The following is a 19,853-nucleotide window of genomic DNA, read 5'->3' as shown; positions in this document are numbered from 1 at the left end:
TGAAGACCTGATGTCCATTAGGTGTTGGATATCCTGGAAGGGCTGTTTGAGTCTCAGCAGTTCACAAAGCCCATGGAGCAAGGGGAAGCAGAGAGCAAGGAAGAGATAGAAATGAGGCTGAGGTCAGAGCCCCCAGGAGATAGAAGCAGAAACAAGGGAATGAGCTGAGTTGCAGCTCTCTGTCCTAGACCAAGGTTCCATGCAAGAACAGAGAGAAGCCAGGATTCAGCCACCCCTGCCAGCTCAGCAGCAGCATGCAAACTGCGGCATGAAAAGGACCTCCATCGCACAGTGGGGCAGGCAACGCAGAGCTGTGTAAAGACTAGCTTCAGAGTCCACACACCTGGGTTCAGACTGTGTTCTTGATGATGTCTATATGTGTGACTCTGGACAAGTCACCTCTCCCTGGGTCTCAGTTTTCTTTTCTGTAAAATGAGGTGATTGGACTAGGTGGTCCCTTCAGGCTCCAGATTTTGAGTCCTATGATGTGAGAGAACAGGGTTAAGTTGCCTTGTCCAGGTGTCTTAGGGGAGCAGAGCCTGGCACCAAGTATCCAACCAGGAGCTCAGGTCCAGACATAGTGGGTCATTGCTTGGATCAGGGTTGTTTTTCTTTGCACAAGTGCTGACATAATTGTGTGCATCGATCTGGTTCTGCTCACATCACTCTGCATCAGTCTATACTTGGCAGGATTCTCCAAAATTGTGTCTCATAGTTTCCTATGGCAAAATAATATTTCAGTCTATTCACATGCCACAAGTGTTCAGTCACTTTCCAGTCAATGGGCAATCTCCTTAGGTTCTAGTTGCTTTCTTTCTTTTCCTTTTCTTTCTTATCCCCTTCAGGATAAGTGAGTTTGTTCTGCTTTGGACTCTTCTGCTCCCGTGCAGTATTATCCCTGCTCCTTCTCACCCCCTTCCACCTTTTCTCCTGTTCGTTCTGGCTCCTTGGTACTTGAATTCTTTCATTCTGGCTCCTTGGTACTTGAATTCTTTCACTCTGGCTGCTTGCAATGTTGTTTTTCCTTTGACATGGAAGCCCTAGATTTTGTCTACGACTTCTCCTATTGGAGTTTCTTTCAGTAAGTAATCAGCGTACTGTTTCTACTTTCATTTTGTCCTCTGGTTTGAATATGCTCAAGTAGTTTTCATTTACATTTTTAAAAATTAATTGATTTTCAACTTCAATACAAAATAAGAAAAGAAAAAAAAACACATTTCCATGTGCCCAGCAGAATGTAAGAGCAGATTCAAAATATACAGCAATGTATTTCCATTTCAAGAAAGCCTATACAATAAATACTACACATTGTGTTCAGAGTTGTCCATCTTTTCTTTACTTCCTTGTAAATTTTCTTTGATTCTCTGGTGTATACTTTTTACTCTGTTCTTTTCCCCTTCCTCTCCCCAAGAAAGTGGATACACACACACACACACACACACACACGGAGAGAGAGATGTGTGTAGGTATATACACATATATATACCCGCATATATGTTTACATGTACACATACATACATTCACTTACATATATGTATACTTACATTTCATACTCATATATAACATAATCATACTCATATATAGACATATACATTCACGTGCATCTATGTAAGACCGTACTATACTCATTTGTCCTCTGTTTCTCTGAGGGTGGATAACTTCTTCCTTTGTAAGTCCAAGATTCTCCATATTGTTCCAACTCTGCCAACTCATCATTTCCTACACCACAGTAATATTCTAACATACTGTCCAGCTATTTTAAATTGTTTAAAACAATATTGATTGATATGACTGACATATAGTGTAGTTGTTCTATTTTTCTCTTCTGATTAAATCTATTTTAGCTTTAAGTTTGTCTGAGATCACGATTATTGTTTCTGCTTTTTTCCTAATAAATTCTATTGATCTTTATTTTATATTTGTATGCATCTCTTATTTCCTATCCTTCCTGACTCTACTTTACATCTACCCACTACCTTGCCCCCCTATTACTCAACCTAACCCCCTCCAAGGATTCCTCCCATATCCTCTCCCCCCCTACTTTCCCCTTACCCTCATTTCCATCTGAATTTAGAAGACTTTCATAGCCCTCCAAATATATTTGTTATTCTCTTTTTATCCCATTCCCACTTATTTAGACACCCTTCTATGCCCCCCTATCCTATTCCCTCACCCTCTTATTTCTTTATAAATTTAGAAGACTTTTATTCCCTTCTGAATTATATATTGTTCTCTCTTTAACCTAGACCTGATGTGAGTAGGGTTCCCTTTAAAAATCCCTCCCTTATCCCCTCCCCCTCTCTATCCCCTTAGCTTTTTATCTTTTTATGAATTTAGAAGACTTTCATACCTTCTAAATAGATAGATAGATAGATAGATAGATAGATAGATAGATAGATAGATAGTTCCCTCTTTAACTCATTCCTGATGAGAGTAGGGTTCCAGAACTCCCAGCTCTCCTCCCCCATCTAATTCCTCTGTGTCAGTTCTTCCTCTTGCCCCTCATTTCTATGAGATGATTACTCTTTTTACATTTTCCTAAATGGTTTTATTTTTTTAGAATCATATCATACTCAGGTCTACCCCAATCTTTCTGTCGAACCACCCAATTACTAGTAACAATCTCAGACATACATTTTACATTTCCTCATCTAAAAAGTAAGTGGTCTGTCCTTAGTGGGTCTCTTGTAATTAGTCTTTGATGTGTACCTTATTATTTTTCTTTTGGTGTTGTATGCCAAATTTCCAATTAAGTTCAGGGGTTTTTTGCAACAAAATCCTGAAAATCTGGCAATTCAATGAACGTCCATTTTTTCCATTCAGAATTATGCTTAACATTACTGGGCATGATATTTTCAGCAGCATCCCCAGTTCTTTTGCTCTTCAATATATAATGTTTCAAGATCTGCAGTCTTTCAGTGTTGCCACTGCTAGGTCTTGTGTGATTCTACTTGTGGCTCTGCCACATTTGAATTGTTTTTTTCTTGCTGCTCATAATATTTTCTCTTTGAGCTAAAGGCTTCAAAATTTAACTATGATATTCCTGTAGGTTTTCCTTTCATGTGGTGATCGGTGGGCTTTTTCTAGTTCTACTTTCCCCTCTTGCTCTAAAGCTTGAGGACATACACATTGAATTGGGTATGGAAAATTGTCTTACCCTACAGGAAAATAGGGGGAGAAGGGGACAAGAGAGCAGGGGGATGATAGAGAGGAGGGCAGATTGGGAAAGGGGGTAATCAGAAGTAAATACTTCTGAGGAGGGACAGGGTCAAAAGAAAGAATAGAACAAATGGGAGGACAGGATACAATTAAGGGAAATAGAGTTTTTCACAACATGTCTACTATGGAAGTGTTTTGCATAACTGCACATGTACAACCTATATGGAAGTGTTTACTCTTCACAGGGGCCAAACCTCGGTCCTGGGATTTTTCTTCAGATCTTCTCTGATTGTCCCAGGAGGACCACTGTTCTACCCCAACTCTAGTTTATTTTTACTGAATACATTTGCCTTGAAGCACTATTTTGTCTTGTTTCTGGGGGAACTCTAGAGAGCTTGGAATTTTCTAACCTAGTCCACCATCTTCCTGGAATCTTCTTGATTTACATTTCTCTGAAGTATAACGTTTAGGCTGTTCTTGATGGTTTCCAGGGAGTCTGATGATTCCTAAATTATTTCTCCTAGATTTTTCTTACAGATGAGGTTTTTTTAAATACCAGATATCTTCCATTTTCTTTTTTTTTAATCTTTTGATTTTGTTCTAACATTTTCTTGTCTCATGAAATCACTGATTTCTGTTGAGCCTATTCTAGTTTTCAGAGATTTGCTACTTGAGTTACATTTAATACTATCTTTCCTAAAATATTTATTCTTCTTCCAATTTTTTTCTTCTAGAGTTTTTATTTCTTTTTTTTTAATCTCTTGCTTCATTTCTTCTAGGTATTCATGTAGTCCTCCTCCTCCTCCTTCATCTCTCTAGCCTTAGTTCCTGAACTGGGGCTTTGTTCCATGACCAAAATCTGTTCCCTACTGTGCTTTGGGGTGTGGTAGTCAGCTCTGGTTAGTTCCCTGTCTTGGGTGAAAGAATTCAGCCATCACCTCACTCCTCAGCCCTGATGCCAGAAGCTCCTTACTCTCACTGTCTCCAGCAGTGGGTCCCAGGCTTTTGTCCCTGGCTCACCTGTGTTGCTGTGCTGATCTCACCTTTTGGAGTTCAGTACTTCTGGATCTTGGGGCTTCAGAGCACTGGATCTTCAGAACTTTCTGTGGTGTGTCAGGACAGTGATAGACACTTTGGATATTCCAAGTTGAACACTGCCATGACGAAAGGTACATCACACTATTCACTGCTGATATTGGTGGCATCCAAGACACAAGCTATAGATTTCAACAACTCTTAGACTGCTTCAGGAGAGCACTCAGCAATTTATGCCTCCAGATAAAGGGTCCTGCAGGCTACACAATCTTTGGCCAGTTCCTTCAGGTGCTGATGTTTCTGGGGGCTCCCCTTTCTTCTTGCCCATGGACTGACTTTTTGTGCAGTTCTGGGATAGATATGTCACTTATTGCAGTTCCTCATTGGCTGTCCTAGCCACTTTTCTAGCTGGTGTAATTTTTAGGATTTTCATTTGAGTAGGGGTGTGGGAGCTGGGCGGCCATCTGGGCCAAAGAAAATGGGAAATATTAGAACAAAGAATCGACCGAAGAAGCTGCAGATGCTCAAGGGGGGGGAGATAGGTATGTTTAAGTAATTTTGGCTTATTCTGCTTGGTCCCAGAAGGCAGAGTTTAGAGCAAAGAGGGGCAGCGGCAAAGAGGTGGAGTCAGGCATGGCTTCAGGAGAACTTCTTAGCGAACGCTGTGGCTCCATGCAGGGTGTGTGAGTCAGAAGCACCATTTAGTTGGATTGTTATGTGTGAAGCGGAGCTGTGCCTAATAAATCTGGAAAAGTCAGCTGCAGCCGGGCTGTGAAGAGCCTTGAATGTCAGAGCAGCTTCTGTTTTATCTCAAGGAGGAACTAACAAAGGACATTGTTGGCTGATTGGGTGTGAGGGGTGAGGGAGACATGAGGTGATGACCCCGAGATTGTGAGCCGAGTGGGTGCAGGGATGGTGACGTCTTCAACAGAAATGGGGGCATCAGGAAGAGGAGACACACCTTGGACATACTGGCTCTGAGGACCAGCCACAGCTAAGACCTGACTCTGACAGGAAGAGAGTGGGAGGACTGAGCTTCTTCATCTTAGGACGGGAGAATTGACACCCAAAGAACCTGCCCCAAGGGGCCAGCTCCCCCCCCCCCGTCTCCCCCTTGCAGTCTCCCCTCTAGGGTTTCCCCCCAGGGTCTTCCCCCCTGAGGTCCCCCCTCCTGCAGGGTCTCCCCACTCTCAGCCGTCTTGCCAGTTCTGCCTCTGAACTCTCTCTTGCATCCATTCTCTCTACCTCACTCCAAAGGCCATTGCCCTGGGCCAGAGCTACATCACCATCCACCTGGACCACTGCAGTCCTCTGCACTCTCCTGTCCAGTCCGCATGTGCCGCCTAAGCCATGTTCCCTTTCCTACATAGACCCCGTCCAGTGCTGAACACCCTGCAGCGGCTTCCTCTGTCCTCTGGGCTAAGTTCCAAGCCCTTAGCCCATCATTCAAAGCCTTACAAAATCTGACCCTAGCTTCCCTACATCTCCAGCTTTCTGTCATGCTCTCCAGCAGCTGGATGGCAAGCAATGCCTTTCCCTTTAAAGCCCAATGTAAATGCTTTCTCCTCTTGGAAGCCTTCCTGGATCCCCCAGCTTGATAACAACCAAGAGCTCCATGGGAGGAACATCGAATTTCCTTTTAAGCTTTGTATCTCCCCTGTAAAGGAGGCAGCAGGCGGTGCTGGACCTGGTGTCATTACCAGCTGCATGACTCTGGACCAGTCGCTGAACTTTTGTCCGCTTCAGTTTCCTCAGTTGTAAAATGAGGGTAATAATAGCACATACTTCACAGGCTTGTTGTAAAAGATAATGACTGCAAAGCAAAGGAGATGACAATTAAGTGCCTGACACATAGCAGGCACTTAGTAAATGCTCGTTCCCTTTCCTGACATGGCCAGCACAGGGCTCTCCATACAGCAGGTGATTAATAAGTGTTTTTTAACTGAATTGAATGTCTTAGCCTAGTAGAGAAAACAGAGATGAAGCAAAGAAAAAGGAAGAGAGGCAAGCTTCCTGAGAGTGATGTCAGTCAAGGCTGGGGCCATTGAGCCTGTGCTACAGTTCTTAGAATCTGTCCTGTCCCCAATGGACTGAGGTCCAGGAGGGCTGAGGACCGGGGGGCCAGGAAGGCCAGGGGATGCCAGGAGGGCTGAGGGCCAGGAGGGCTGAGAGGACTGAGGGCCAGGGGGGCCAGGGGGTGCCAAGAGGGATAGGGGGCAGGGCAGGAGGGCTGGAGGAGCATGGGGGGGTGCTGTGAGGGTAGAGGCCCAGCTCCCCCCTGAGCTAAGGCTCAGCCTCCTTCCCAGCCCCAGCTGGGAATTGAAGGCCACAGTATCCTTAGAGGGGGCACTAAGTGTCTTCCCTGGCTTTATTTTTTTTTTCCTGTATTCCCTTCTTTTCTTTTCTTCAGGGAAAATCAAGAAAAAATGATCTATTTTCTCCTTCTTGACCGGAAAGAAAGGTATCCCAGTCATGAGGATGAAGACCTCCCCCCTCGGAATGAAATAGGTACGGGCCCTGCCCCCACCACTTAGTGTGCGCACCTCCATCCTTGGCCCTATACAGACCCATTTCTCAGGCAGGTCCCCTTTCCCCATCACCTCTGAAGATCTCACTACAGGCAGGTACTGGGCAGCACCCCAGCCTGAGCTCCACAGAGAGGCCCCTGCCAGCATCCATTCCAGCAATAAAGGGCAGTATTACAAGCTCCCACTGTTTTCAGTGGGTGCCCATCATCCCCAGGCTGTGGCCGCCAGGTAGCCACAAAGATTTGGGCAGTGGAATTACGTGTCAATGGTAAAGCCAAAATCTTCCTGGCCAGGCCAGGCCAGGCTGAGCCTTCTCCCTCCTACACATTGAGGGGTGTGGGGATTCTGAGCCCAGGGGAAAGGAAGGCTGACTCACCCTCACCCATCCCCAGACCCCCCCAGGAAGCGGGTGGACTCCCCAATGTTGAATAGACATGGCAAGCGGAGGCCTGAGAGGAAGTCCATGGAGGTCCTCAGTGTGACGGATGGCGGCTCCCCGGTCCCTGCCCGCCGAGCCATTGAGATGGCCCAGCATGGCCAAAGGTAAGTGCCAGCTGCAGTTCCCCCAGCCCCGGCTGTCCCCACCTTCTTTCCCTCCTCTTCCTCCTTCCGGCTGCCCTCTTTAGCAGGCTCAGGGCCATCCCCTTGCCCTGGCAGGCTGCTGGCCTGCATGGGGTTTGGCTGGCTCCTACGAGGAGCCTGGCCTTGGCCGGGCAGCACTGGGGGAGTCTGGTGGTGTTTTGCTGGCTGAGCTTTTGCTTACTCAGCTTGGGGTGTGGCACCCCTGGGTAGGGGGTGAGGGAGGGACTTAAGGTGTAGTTAGTGGTGTGATTATTTCTAAGAAGTCTGGTGAGACACTGACATAGGGCAGGAAGCCAACTGGCTGAGATTGTCCCAGAAAATGGCACAGAGGGAAGTGCCAGGGATCTGTTCAACCTGACTGCCTTTGAGAGCTAAGGAAGACCTGAGTGAGCTTTGTCAGAGGAGCAGGGCCTGGGAGGGGGGCCTGCCATGTCTGATCCCCTACAAGCAAAGTTTGGGGGCTACTGACCCTGACTCCCACCAGTAGGGCCTGGCGGGGCTGTGGTGTCTGACCTCCATGAGACGGGCCTGGGGGCTGTTTTTCCTGCCTTAAATGAGCAGGGCCTAGGAGCCATGTATCTGATCTTCAACAGGCAAGACCCTGGGACCTGGTATCCTTGACTCCCATAAGCAGGATCTCAGAGGCTTCTGAGTAGGGCCTGGGGAGTTTCTGTTTGACCCTCCCATGAGTAGGGCATGGGAAGCTGCTGGGGCTGTCAGCTAGGTGCCAAAAGGCCGCTCCCTCTGAGGCGTTCTTCCTCAGCCCAGGGGCTTGGCCAGCTTGGGGAAGGCCTAGTGCTCTGAGCCTCTGACTGAGAAAAGCCTGTGACTGAGAAAAGTGGGCTCCTGGCTCCTGCTGGATATGACCAGCCAGTCAGTCACAAGGCCAAGCTGTCTTGGGCCTTCCTGGAGGTGGTGACCGAACTCAGCCCACACCTCGCTTCCAGCCCAGGGTGGTAAGGGAGGGAAGAGAGGAAGCTAGGGATAAGCTTGAGTCCTGACTAGGGCCTTGGATGGCTCTGGGGCCTCTGTCTTGAGCTGCCAGTGGACAGTGAGGGGAGGCCAGGAAAACGGAGGTAGAGCTAATCCCATAGAGCCCCCTAGCCTGGGCTGGACAAGGCTGGGCATTATGGACTCAGGCAGGTTAGGGTGAAGGAAGCCACATCTTTGGAGGGAGCAGACGTGGCTGCCCAGAAGGGCTGGCCTGGAAGGCCCAAGAAGTCACACTGATCTCTCCAGGGATGGAGGGTTCTCTCTCAGGGCCAACTGTATCCCCTCCCCTAGGCCTGCCCCCCATATGCACACACTTCCTTCTAGCAGAGAGAAAGCCACCAAGGTGAGGACTCAGGGGAGGAGGGGGCTTGTGACAGGGAAGGCCCAGAGACTCTGGGGTCCAAGGAGAGAAGAAGGGCCCAGCCAGGCTTCCTACAGATCCCCCTTGGGGTTCCCAGCTAAGCTAAGAAAAGGGACCAGCAGCTGCTGGGACAAAAAGTCAGGCTACCTGGAAATAAGGCCCAATGAAGACCTCCCCCCTTGGAATGAAATAGGTACGGGCCCTGCCCCCACCACCTAGTGTGCGCACCTCCATCCTTGGCCCTATACAGACCCATTTCTCAGGCAGGTCCCCTTTCCCCATCACCTCTGAAGATCTCACTACAGGCAGGTACTGGGCAGCACCCCAGCCTGAGCTCCACAGAGAGGCCCCTGCCAGCATCCATTCCAGCAGTAAAGGGCAGTATTACAAGCTGGGCCCAAGAGGCACCATGGCAGAGTACTGAGTGGGCTCAGCTGGGCTACACATTTGGGGCTCACTGTAGACACCCTTGGGATGCATCGTAGGCAGGCAGGGGCTCCTTTGGGCCCCAACTCCACACTAGGGACCTATGGTGAGGAAGGGGGCTCTGGAGGCCTGAGGAGGGGGCGCTTTGTGCTTACCCACCCACTGCTTCTTCAGGGCAGCCCCAAAGCTGTCAGGGACAGCCAGTTCACCTACTAGGCAGCCAGATTTGTAGATTGTAGAAACAAGAGGCCTGGGGTGCTGGGGTGCTGAAGCCTGGGCTCTCTCTGTGTCCCTTCATTCCCTCCCCAAGAAGAGCTCTGAAACGTGCCGCCTGATGGGGTCATGAATATAGCCAGAATGAGACTGAAGAGAGGCTGTGACAGAAGACCCCTCGCTCCTAAGGAGGCCCTGTCTGGGTTCTCTGGTGCACTGAGAGGTCTGAGAGTCAGAGGTGCCCACACTCTGAGGCCCAAGCGGCGGCCTCTCCCAGACTCAGGGACCTTGGGTGCTTGGATCACAAATGGGAGTGAGAATGGCCTCCTGTGCCAGCTCCCTTCTGCCCCTCAGCCAGAACCTGCTAAGCAAGAGAACCAGTCAATTGGTGCCCCTGTGGAGGCTGCTAGAATGGCCTAGCCTCTGAGTGGGACCCAGTCCAGGGCTGGCAGTCACAACAGGGGGCACCAGTTAGTTGGAGGGTGCCCTGCCTGTACCTCTCACCAGTCCTCAGCCTCCATGTAGGTCCGGGGAGGGGCCCCTTGGAGCCCTGGCACTCTAGCTCGAGGGGACCTGAGCCCCTACCTTGACTGGCCATGTTCCCACTGAGGCCAGGGCTGGATTGGGCCAGGGGCGCGTCCATGGGCCCCAGGCCATCTTAGTAACTCTGTTTTCTCACTTTGTTCCTGCCATAGTAAAGCCCTGTTCAGTAAAAGCCTGGATATCTCTGAAGCCCATCCCAAATTCAGCAAAGAAGACAGGTATACACCCTGCCCAGCCTGTTCCCCTCTCCTCACTGCTGAAACCTTAAAGATGCAGGGCAGAGCAGCTGTCAGGGGCCTGGGGGTCAGCAGCCCTGGGCAAGGTGGCTCTGGACAAGCACCGAGCAGGGCCACCCTGAGGTCTGGGTATGACTTCCCTGATGAGAAAGCTCAGCTTAGCCTCAGGGTGGCTTCTGCTCGGGTGGGCAGGCTGGCAGCCAGGGGCACGAAGGGCAGGGCTGCCATCAGGAAGTCAGCATGCACATGGCATTGCCCTGGGTGCGTAGTCAGGGGACCCAGCTCTGGATCCATTTCTACTACTTCCTCACACTGCAGCCACGTGGCCGTGGTCACGTAGCACTCTGGACTTCAGCTGGGGCATTGGTGAGATGAGGGGGTCAGAAGAGTGGCCTCACAGGTTCCTTGCAGCTCTGGCTGTGAACCTGTGAGTCTGAGTCTGAACTCAAAGGGCCCATGGGAGTGCCCACTCAACAAATCTATGCCCGCAGATGACTGAGAGCTGGGCCTGGCAGCCTTCAGGAAGAGGGCAGGTGACCTCTAGTCAGGGATGGAGGGAAGAGAAGGGAGTCTGGGCCAGGCCTGGCCTAGGTCTAGAGGCCTCCAAGGCCCTTCTAACCCAAGATGCTAGGGTTCTGATCCGGGTCTCCATGTACACACACTCAGCATAGCCACACATGCATGGGCACATGTGTCCTCATACATGCTTCCACATATGTGCACATGCATCCTCATACAGAAGCATGAGCCTTACCTTGCTGGGGGCTGTGCCTCAGAGAGCCCTGCAGGTGTTCCCTAGAATGCGCCTCAGCATTACCGCAGGTGGCACCTAAAACATGCCTCAGTGTTACCACAGGTGGTGCCTAGAACACTCTAGTATTATCACAGGTGGCACCTAGAACACACCTCAGTGTTACTGCAGGTGGCACCTAGGACACTCCTCAGTGTTACCGCAGGTGGTACCAAGGACACTCCTCAGTGTTACTGCCTGGGCCCTGGGCCCCAAGCCCTCCCCTTCCTGCCTTCCTGGGCAGAAGAACAGAGTTACATATAGAAGTCTCTGAGGAAGAGCTGGAAGGCTGAGAGGAAGAACTCCACTGAATCCCCAAAAGTCAACACTGGGGGCTCTTACAGGATGGCTAATTCCCCAGGACACAGCGAAGCCCCTTCTCTAAACCCTGCTGTGACAGGCCCTGAGCTCTGGAGGGAGGAGGGCTCGTGGGGATCCCAGACATTCCTGGCAGCTCCTTTCTGTCCTCCAGTCTTGAGCGAACAGAGCCCAGGCCAGACGAGAGCAGGGGGATGGATCCGTGCCAGCCTGCCTGCCCTGCTGGGGCTGCTGAGTCCCAGCAGTCCTACCTGGGACCTGTGCTTTGTGGGTTAAAGGCCAACTGCATCTTTAAGGGTCGAGCCCCCCTCCCCGCAGGTGCCCTTGGTTGTCTTGGTAGCTGAGGCTGTCTCTCTGTCACCTTTCCCAATGGGCAGTGGCTTTCTCTCTCCCTTCACTCCCTCTTCTCTCCCTTCTTCACCCTTTCCTCATATCCCCTTCCCCAGGTACTGTCGTTCTCTCATCCTGGGGCAGGGTACACAGCTCTGCAGTACCCTGTCTCAGGACCCAGGGTGTGACTTGGCAATGTGCTGCACGGCTGGGCCCACCCTGGCCCAGGGCTGGGGGCTCTGGGCTGGGGCCCGGGACTGAATCTTTCCTTCTTCCCTCCCTCCCTCCCTCCCTCCTCCCCGTACCCACCCTTGCCCACCACCCATTTCCTTCTGATTTGGAATCTGAAGATCCATCCACTTCAGTTTCATTTATATATCAGGGCTGAGAAGGGAGATGCTTCTGCTCAGCTGAGACCTAGTCATCCAGTGTCCCCTTGAGACTCTACAGCTGCCAGTGTAGATGGCCAGGAAGAGCCTGGATGCTCTTCCACAGGAGCTCAGGATGGGCTAGCTCGTCAGAGTCTGTGCCCCAGCCCACAGTTGCTCTGCAGAGCCTGTGGCCCCAGTAAGGGCCCTCGACGTCCTGCTCCAAATTGCCAGCATCTCCCTTCCTGCCTTCCCATTGCCATGGCCCTGAAGTCAGTGAGGAAGCCAAGACTGGAAGCCAATTAGCTATGACCCTGGTTCCAGGCAATGGGTGTGGGAGCATCACTGGCTAAGGGCCAGGGCAGCGGGGAGGGAACAGGCCTTGGGGTTACAGGGAAGATCCTCAGGGAAACAAAGCACCTATGTGTGTCTCTAGAACCCCCCCTCCACCCCCACCAAGTCACGGACTGTTGTCCATGCCCAGCTCAGCTCTCCCTGCTGCTGGGCGGGCTGAATGTGCCTGAAACTTTTGTCCCTGAAGGGACATGCCCAGTGGCTCACCCACCCACCTCCAGGACAAGCTGAGCTGAGCTGGTGAGAGAAGGCAGCCTCCTCCTCAGTAATCCACCAATCAATAACCATTTATTAGGTCCCTACTGAGTGCCAAGCACAGTGCTAGGCACTCAGGTCCCCCGAAGGTGAGAGAACACTGGCTCCTCCAATTCCACCCCTGATGTTTACTAACTGTGTGACTCTGGGCAAACCCCTCCTTGGTCTCAGTTTCCTTATCTGTAAAATGAGGCCTCTTCCTAATTAGAGCACCTGGGAGAGAGGCCGGAGGAGCTGGGCTTGGGGGAGAAGGCTCCCATCTCTCCTGGAAGCCTGGATGGGTCCAAGGGGTTTGTGCTGGGATGCGCTGTCCCCAGGGCAAGGAGACCCTAGGAGTCTCTGTCCACTCTTTCACTGTGCTTTTCATCCTCTTCCTTCCCTGTGGCTGCTCGGGGCCCCTCTCTCTCCCCCTTCCTTTCTTGTTTTCTTCCTCCAAGGATGGCCAGTGCATTGGGGTAAGCAATTTGGATTCTTCCTCTGATGGGGCCCCAGGGCCGTCAGTAGGTGCCCTCAGGGCCATTGGGATTCAGATCTGTGGGAGAGCTTTCTTTGGGGGGAACTTCTGGTGGGGATGGGGGTGGGATGGGGAATAGACTTGGGGTCTTCCAAACTGAAGAAAGTTGCAGGATGCGGGGGCTATGCAGGAACAGAAGGGGAGCTGTCCTTCAGCCCCTGGGTGCTGATTCCCAGCCTGAGGACTGGGGCTGTGCCCATAGCAGATAAGAGACGCTGCTCTGTATACAGCTCCCCTTTTTGGAGAAGCATGAATTCTGGGTCTCCTGCCCCCACTCCTAGACTTGGCTTCCCTAGTGTCCATGGGGGTAGAAGGTAGGTAAAGGGAAGTCTCCCTCCATGGTGGGCGTTGAACCACCCCCACGACCTCTCCTGGCCCTTGTGCCAAGCCTGAAAGCAGACATGCTTCATGCTTCTTTCCCCCTTATCTGGTGCCACCTCACCCTTCTCCCACCCGCATACCCCCAAGCCACATGCCCTTTGACCAGCAGATGAGGCCTAGATGCTAGAGGGCTGGTTTAGGACTAAGGGTCTTGCTAAATCAGAGTATGTTGTGGATGGGAGAGAGAAGAGGAGAAGACATGGCAGGGCTGGGCAGCAAGGGAAAACCTGGCCCAGGTGATGTCCCATTTGGGCTCCAGTAGGGCCACAGGGTTTCCCTGAGGTTGGGGAGGGGCAAGTATGAGCCTGCCTCAGCCAGAATGGTAAGAGATTGTCCTCACTGTCCCTGTGTCCTGGGTCAAGCAGGACTATGCCAGAGGGGAGGTATAACAGGGACATGTCCCCTCTCTGGCTGTGCTGTCCACAGGAGTCAAGAAGGTACTCTAATGGAGGAGAGTCCTGACATCAACAGGAACTCCCAAGAGTGACACTGAGGAGTCCAGCTCCTTGTAGGCAAAGAATAGTGCTGAGGAAAAGGGAAAGAGCCCTAGGCACCCAACCAAGGCCAGGCAGCAGCAGGAGGCCATGCCAGGCAGGCCAGGGTTGAGGAGGAGGTCAGGGAGAGCTCTGAGGACTTACCCCAGAGAGGCAAGTGCTCTTCTGGCTGGGGGAATGGGAAGGCCTCCTAGAGAGTTCAAAGCTCCTGTGGTGGCTGCTGAGGTCTGCATGACCCCCAAGCCCATGGCTCCCCAGCCAAGTTCTCGGGAAGGGCCAGAAAATGGCTACCCTGCCTTTCTACCCTTTGGGGTAGGCAACATCATTACAGAATCTCCCAGCCAGAAGAGACTTCCAAGGCAAGCATGCATGTGCACACACACTTGCATGCACACATGCACGCACATGCATGCATACACACACACACATGCACATACCCACAACATTCTGACAAAGCCTCTCATCACCTCCTGAAGCAGCCTCTTCTGCTGTCACTGTTAGGAAGTTTTTCCTGACACCATCCAGCCTCTCTGATTCTTTGCATTGATTCCATTCCCTCATCCCCACCTTTGCTCCTAGTCCTGACATCTGGGGCCAAGCAGAAAAGGCCAGTCCCTTTCTACAACATCTCTCATGGTCCCCCTGACCTGAGAAAACCCCACTCTCGAGCTCAGCAAAGGCATTCCCAAAAGGCAACACCCAGAAGATACCCAGCCTTCCAAAAGGAGAGGACTGACAAGGACAGAGGGTGGGGAAACTATCACCTCCCTCCTCTGCAAAATGACACCTCTCAATGTAGGCCAAGAGCCCAGCAGCTTTTGGACTCCCCCTGGGACACTCTGGGACTCATTAGAGCTACTAAAACCCCCAGATCTTTTTCCAAGCCACACCTCCTCCAGCATGGCTGGCTGTACTTGCAGCCCTGGTACTTCCCACCATGTTATGTTCAGTCCTGAGGCACCAACCCATCTGTATCTTGGTTCCTGACTGTCATCCAGTCTGTTAGAGCGCCTTCCTTCAAGCTATGCATCCTCTGTCAAATTGCTCAGACATCTCTGAGACAGCTATGCCTTTATCCAAGATACGTCTGTCAATGCCATCATCATCACTGTCATCATAGCTAGGATTTCTATAGTGCTACAAAGTTTGAAAAGCACCCCGCATGATATAACAGGGCACCCAAGCAGCCCCCCACTTCATCCTTCTTGACCTCTCTGAAGCCTCCCACATTGCTGGCACCTTCTCCTGGATGCCTTCTTTTCTTTGGGTTTTTGGGAGACTGCTTTCTCCTGGCTTTCCTCCTACCTTTCAGACTGCCCCTTCTCCATTTCCTTTGCTGGATCTTCAGGTCATGCTCACTAACTGTGGGTGCCCCCAGGGTTTTGTCCTGGGCCTGCTTCTCTTTTCCTTCTATGCTATCTGAACTACTGATCTCATCACCTCCCATGCACTTGATTATCACTTCTATGAAGCTGAGTTTCAGGTCTATCTATCCAGCCTGAGTCTTTCTCCTGACCTCCAGTCTTGCATTTTCAACTGTCGATTAGACAGCTCCTGCTGGACATCCCATAGACATCTTAAACTCAGCATGTCCAAAAAACGTGTCCTCTTTTCTCCCAGACCTTTCCTTCTCACTACTGTGAAGGGCACCCTCATCCTCCCAGGCTCCCAGGCCCCCAGGCCCCCAGGCTCCCAGGCTCCCAGGCCCACATCCTCCTAGGTTCCCAGGTCCCCAGGCCCTCAACCTCAGGGTTGTCCTCAACTCTTCACTCTCATACCACATGCCCAATCTGCTGCCAATTCCTGTCCTTTTTATCAAGATGAGATCTCTCTCAGGTATCCCTCTAGCCATTACCATAGGCTTCTAATTGGGCTCCCTTCCCCAAATCTCTTCCAAAGTGATTTTCCTAAAGTGAAAGTCTTCTCCCACCTCCCACCACCATTCAGTGACCTCCAGTGGCTTTCTCTCACCTCCAGAATCCCGTTTGGCATTCAAAGCCCTTCCCACCCCATTCTTTCCTTTCCAATCTTGTGACCCTTTTCCCTCCTCGCTCCCACTGGAAGATCCACTGAGGCCCATGACTTCCTCATACTCAACAGCTGACCTCCTAACTCATTCCTTTATGCTAGAGGGCTCTCCTTCTGCTTCCCAACAGTAAAACAAATAACCGCCCTCTTGCAGTCTTCAGGTTCCCCTGTCATCCCTCTTACATGATTCTTACAGGACTGTGTCTTATGGGCTGGGTCTTCATCCTCCCTGACTTGCTGTATGTGCCTTTTTAAAATCCAGGGAGGTGAGTTCCTGGGCAGCCATGTCGGGCTCTGTACAGCTCTGCCTCTTCCTCTTCATCAGAATCATTCTCCTTCCATGCCTTCAGGATTTCATTCTGGGGAGCACCCTACCTCTTCTGGGCTGAGTTCTCCTGTAAAATTGTGGGCCACAGGGTCCTTTCTCTGAACCATCTTTCTTGGTCTGTTCAATTCAATTCAATTCCACAAGCAAGCATAGCTCAGAAGGAGGTAAGAATCTGCTCCCTCATGCCCTGCCTCCACATCCCTGGCAGAATCCAGCCTTGGGGGCCCAATGACCCTGCGAGTAAGGACATGCCACAGACATGGAAAGTTGAGAGGGAGCCTGCACTGGGTGCCGGGATGGACAGAGGGCAGGCAGCAGGCACAGCCCCCCCAGGTCATGCTTGGTTTGGGCCTACTCCTGCCCGGACTCTCGGCTCACTGTCTCCCAGGACCAGAGCGCCTGGGAGCACCCTGGGCACTGGTGTTGAGCTTTGGAACAGCAGAAGGCGGTGCTGGAGCCATAGGGACTCCTTGGTTTGGGCACGGCTCAGCTGGTGAAACAGCTCAGGCTCGATGACAAGGAAGGGCATTGGAGGTGGGAAAGGGGAGCCAGGGTCCATGTGGACTCAGGGGCTGCCCTGGGCGTGCCTGCCTGCCCTGAGGACTCCCTCTTGCTTGTGTTTCCCCAGGTCCCGGTCAATCAGCGGTGCATCATCGGGTCTTTCCACCAGCCCTCTTAGCAGTCCAAGGGTAAGCATCACCTCCTGGAACACACCCAGTGGGCATCTGTGGGCACCTTCCTGCCCTGTCCTCTGGACCCCAAAGACCTGCTGCAGCCTGGCCCATGGTCTGTGGGGTGTGGCTTTCATTCCATTTTGTGGCTTGTTTTGACCACTTTCAGTGATCAGAAAGTTCTCTAGGCCTTCTCTAGGTGGGACAGGTCAAGGGTACTGCAGAGTTAGGAAGTCCCGGTACCCAGGTGGGATGGGCTCTGAGAAGCCAATGGGAAGCAGAGAAGCAAAAGGGTGACTAAACATTATAGCCCTCCATCCACATGTACACACTTGTGCACGGTCACATAGCACACAGGTGCACATGCATACACACACACACACACACACACACACACACGTGCTCACACACACACACAGAGATTCCTGGCCCAGCAGAGTGCTGTAGCCAACAGGACCTGCTTGCTAGCTTAGCACACGGGCCTCCCCTTCCTAGATGGTCCCAGAAGCAACGGGGCCCAGGGTAGCATCTGTCCTGGACAGGCTAATGTCCACTTGGGGAAGCAACAGACATCTAGGAAGAACATCCTCCTTTCCCTGCACGTGAGCCCCAAGGGGCTGTGGGCCAAGGTCTAGAGAACCTGCCCATTGGCAGTGGTTGGCCCATGGTAATGCTGAGCTGGGACCTCTGGCCCCAAGTCCTGGTCCGGAGCCCCCCAGGGGGTCGGGTGGGAGTGATGGCTGTGGCCAAGTTCTTGGGCTCCTTGACCTAATAGTCATTAGGTAGGCCCTGGAAGGGTCTCTTCTGTCCCATCAGAAGTCTGCATCCACAGCTGAATCCCCAAAGCTGTGGGTCCCTTGGCAGGAGGCAGGGGCAGGGCAGGGCAGGCCAGGACCTTGCCATGTCCATGGCCTTTGCTAGAGGGAAGGAGTCTTCATTCAGTGAGGTTGCAGCTTGGTGCTGGGTCTGGGGATAATCCTGGCGTCCAGGGTTCAGATCAGAAAGAATGTTCACCATCTTCTGGTCCAGCCTCCTAATGTTCCAGAGAAGGAAGCTGAGGCCTGAGAAGGTCAAGGTAGAGTAAATGGCAGAACCAGAATTCAAGCCCAGGTCCACTGACTGGAGCCAGCATTTTGCCCAGAGTCTAGAGCCCAGAGAAAGGCAGCAAATAGTCCCTCTCCACGCCTTCTCTAAATCTGGCTGGTTTTCCTTGACCTCACCGCAACCCTCACTCCACCCTCACAGACAGGCAGTAGGCTCTCCTTCCCCCAAGCTCCTACCAGAGAGTGAGGCTGTGGGAGGCCCACGCCAGGGCCCAGGGCCAGCAGAAAGAAGCCAGGGCCCAGGAAGATTACCAAGGTCTCCCAGATCCTTCGGGAATCCATCAGCTTCTAGGATCCCCACAGGGATGGCACATGGTTCCCAGTTGGGAACTCCAGCTCCCAGGTCCTCCCAAGCAAGTGGGTGGCATGGGGCAGGACAGCTGGGTTAACTCTGTGGTCCACTCTCTGAGACTTTGGACGGCCTGGCCAAGTTTGTTTGGATTGGGTCAGGGAGCGCTCCTGTCTAGTCCTGCCTGGGAGGGTCAGTGCCCCCGAGAAAGCTTCTCTTCAGCCACTCTCCAGAGTGAAGGGTGGGCGGGGTCAGGGCAGGGCCGGAAGCCAGAGGCGTCCTCTTCCTATTTCCTGGTTGGATGCCTCCCTCTCCGCCCACCATGCTGGACTGCTGGATTTGTTTTGCTTTGCCCTGTGTGTGGCTTGGCTGGGTGGCTGAGGTGGCCGAGGCCTGGGACAACACGTGGCTGCTACTGCTGTTGCTGCTACCGCCTTCTTTGCTAACTGCATGTTCTCTTTGTGTGTGTGTGTGTGTGTTTTTTGTACGTGCCTACGTATGTTTGTTCGTGTTTTTTTTCTTTGCAATCCCCTCACCCATCACCTGTGCTTCCCTCCTCATGGGGCCCTTGAGCCTCTTGGGGATCGCGCCCTGATTTTTCTTTCTTCATCTGCCTGCGTTGGGGTGCATGTGGGTGCGTGTGGGTGCGTCTCACCGTTCTTCCTGTGCACGGACACTCCCCTGCTCGCCCTTGCGCGCTCTCTCGCTTTCTTTTTTTCCTCTCTCGCTCCCTCTTTCTCCCTCTCTCTCGCACGCTCTCCTCTCTCTCTCGGGCTCTTTCTCCATCTCGCTGTCTCTCCTCTCCTCTTTGCCTCCTTCCCTCTCTCAATCTTTCTCTGTCTGTTGTAGCCTATCAGAAAATTTTTCATCCCTCCCCAGCCCCCTGAGCTCCCCTTTCCCCCCCGCCCCCAAGTGTCCTTGGACCCCGAAGCTCGTAGGGACACCTCACGGCCCGGACCCGCCCTCCAACCAAAGGCAGCGATGCGGCCCAACCCAAAGACACAGACCTTACCATCCAAGGGCAGAGTGACGGACAAACCTCTGCAGTCCACCAAGTCTAACCCGCTCCCCGCCGGCACCATCGGCACCGTCCCGGCCCCGCCCCCGCCCGGCCCCGCTGGCCCAGCCCGAGCTCTGGCTACGGCCATGCTCAGCCCCCAGCTGGCCGGGCCGGCCGGCCACCTGCACCCCTCGGCCCCCATCAGGCTGCTCCCTGCTAGTACTGACCCGAGCACCAAATCTATCCCCATCATACAGGTGACCCCTCACCCCTCTCCGAGGGGCAGCCCCCTCCCCACCCCCAAGGGAACGCCCGTCCACACGCCAAAGGAGAGCCCGGCGGGCACGCCCAACCCCACCCCACCGTCCAGCCCCAGCATCGGAGGGATGCCCTGGAGGACACGGCTCAATTCCATCAAAAACAGCTTCCTGGGGTCTCCTCGATTCCACAGGCGGAAACTGCAGGGTGAGTGGCCTGCCGGGCTCCTGCGGCCTGCTGAGAAGCTGAAGGCGGTCACTGGGCCCCTTCGACTTCTCAGCTGCCTCACCTTGTTC

The 19,853-nt window shown here is 52.6% G+C and overlaps 1 protein-coding gene across 14 annotated transcripts in view; it reads left to right on the top strand.

Annotated features, from left to right (window-relative positions):
- Nucleotides 1–19,853, top strand: part of BRSK2 (BR serine/threonine kinase 2) — a 174,462-nt gene that overhangs the window by 126,487 nt on the left and 28,122 nt on the right. For 10 of the 14 annotated variants that reach the window (XR_013484134.1, XR_002321408.2, XM_078148691.1 and 7 more), the window contains exons 11-15: nucleotides 6,605–6,702; nucleotides 7,115–7,265; nucleotides 9,993–10,058; nucleotides 16,865–16,925; nucleotides 19,557–19,764. Coding sequence is in view for 11 of the 14 variants with exons in the window: in XM_078148691.1 (XP_078004817.1) it covers nucleotides 6,605–6,702; nucleotides 7,115–7,265; nucleotides 9,993–10,058; nucleotides 16,865–16,925; nucleotides 19,557–19,764 (584 nt within the window). In the remaining 3 variants the exon portion in view is untranslated. Of the gene's footprint in view, nucleotides 1–6,604; nucleotides 6,703–7,114; nucleotides 7,266–9,992; nucleotides 10,059–16,864; nucleotides 16,926–19,148; nucleotides 19,765–19,853 lie in introns of all 14 variants that reach the window. The other 4 variants (XR_002321409.2, XM_020970739.2, XM_020970741.2 and 1 more) reach the window with 2 other exon arrangements.

The sequence above is a fragment of the Phascolarctos cinereus genome, unplaced genomic scaffold, assembly GCF_003287225.1.
Source record: "Phascolarctos cinereus isolate Bilbo 61053 unplaced genomic scaffold, phaCin_HiC Scaffold_9;HRSCAF=440, whole genome shotgun sequence".
Classification (NCBI taxonomy): Eukaryota; Metazoa; Chordata; class Mammalia; order Diprotodontia; family Phascolarctidae; genus Phascolarctos; species Phascolarctos cinereus.
This window is presented reverse-complemented; position numbering and strand designations above follow the sequence as displayed.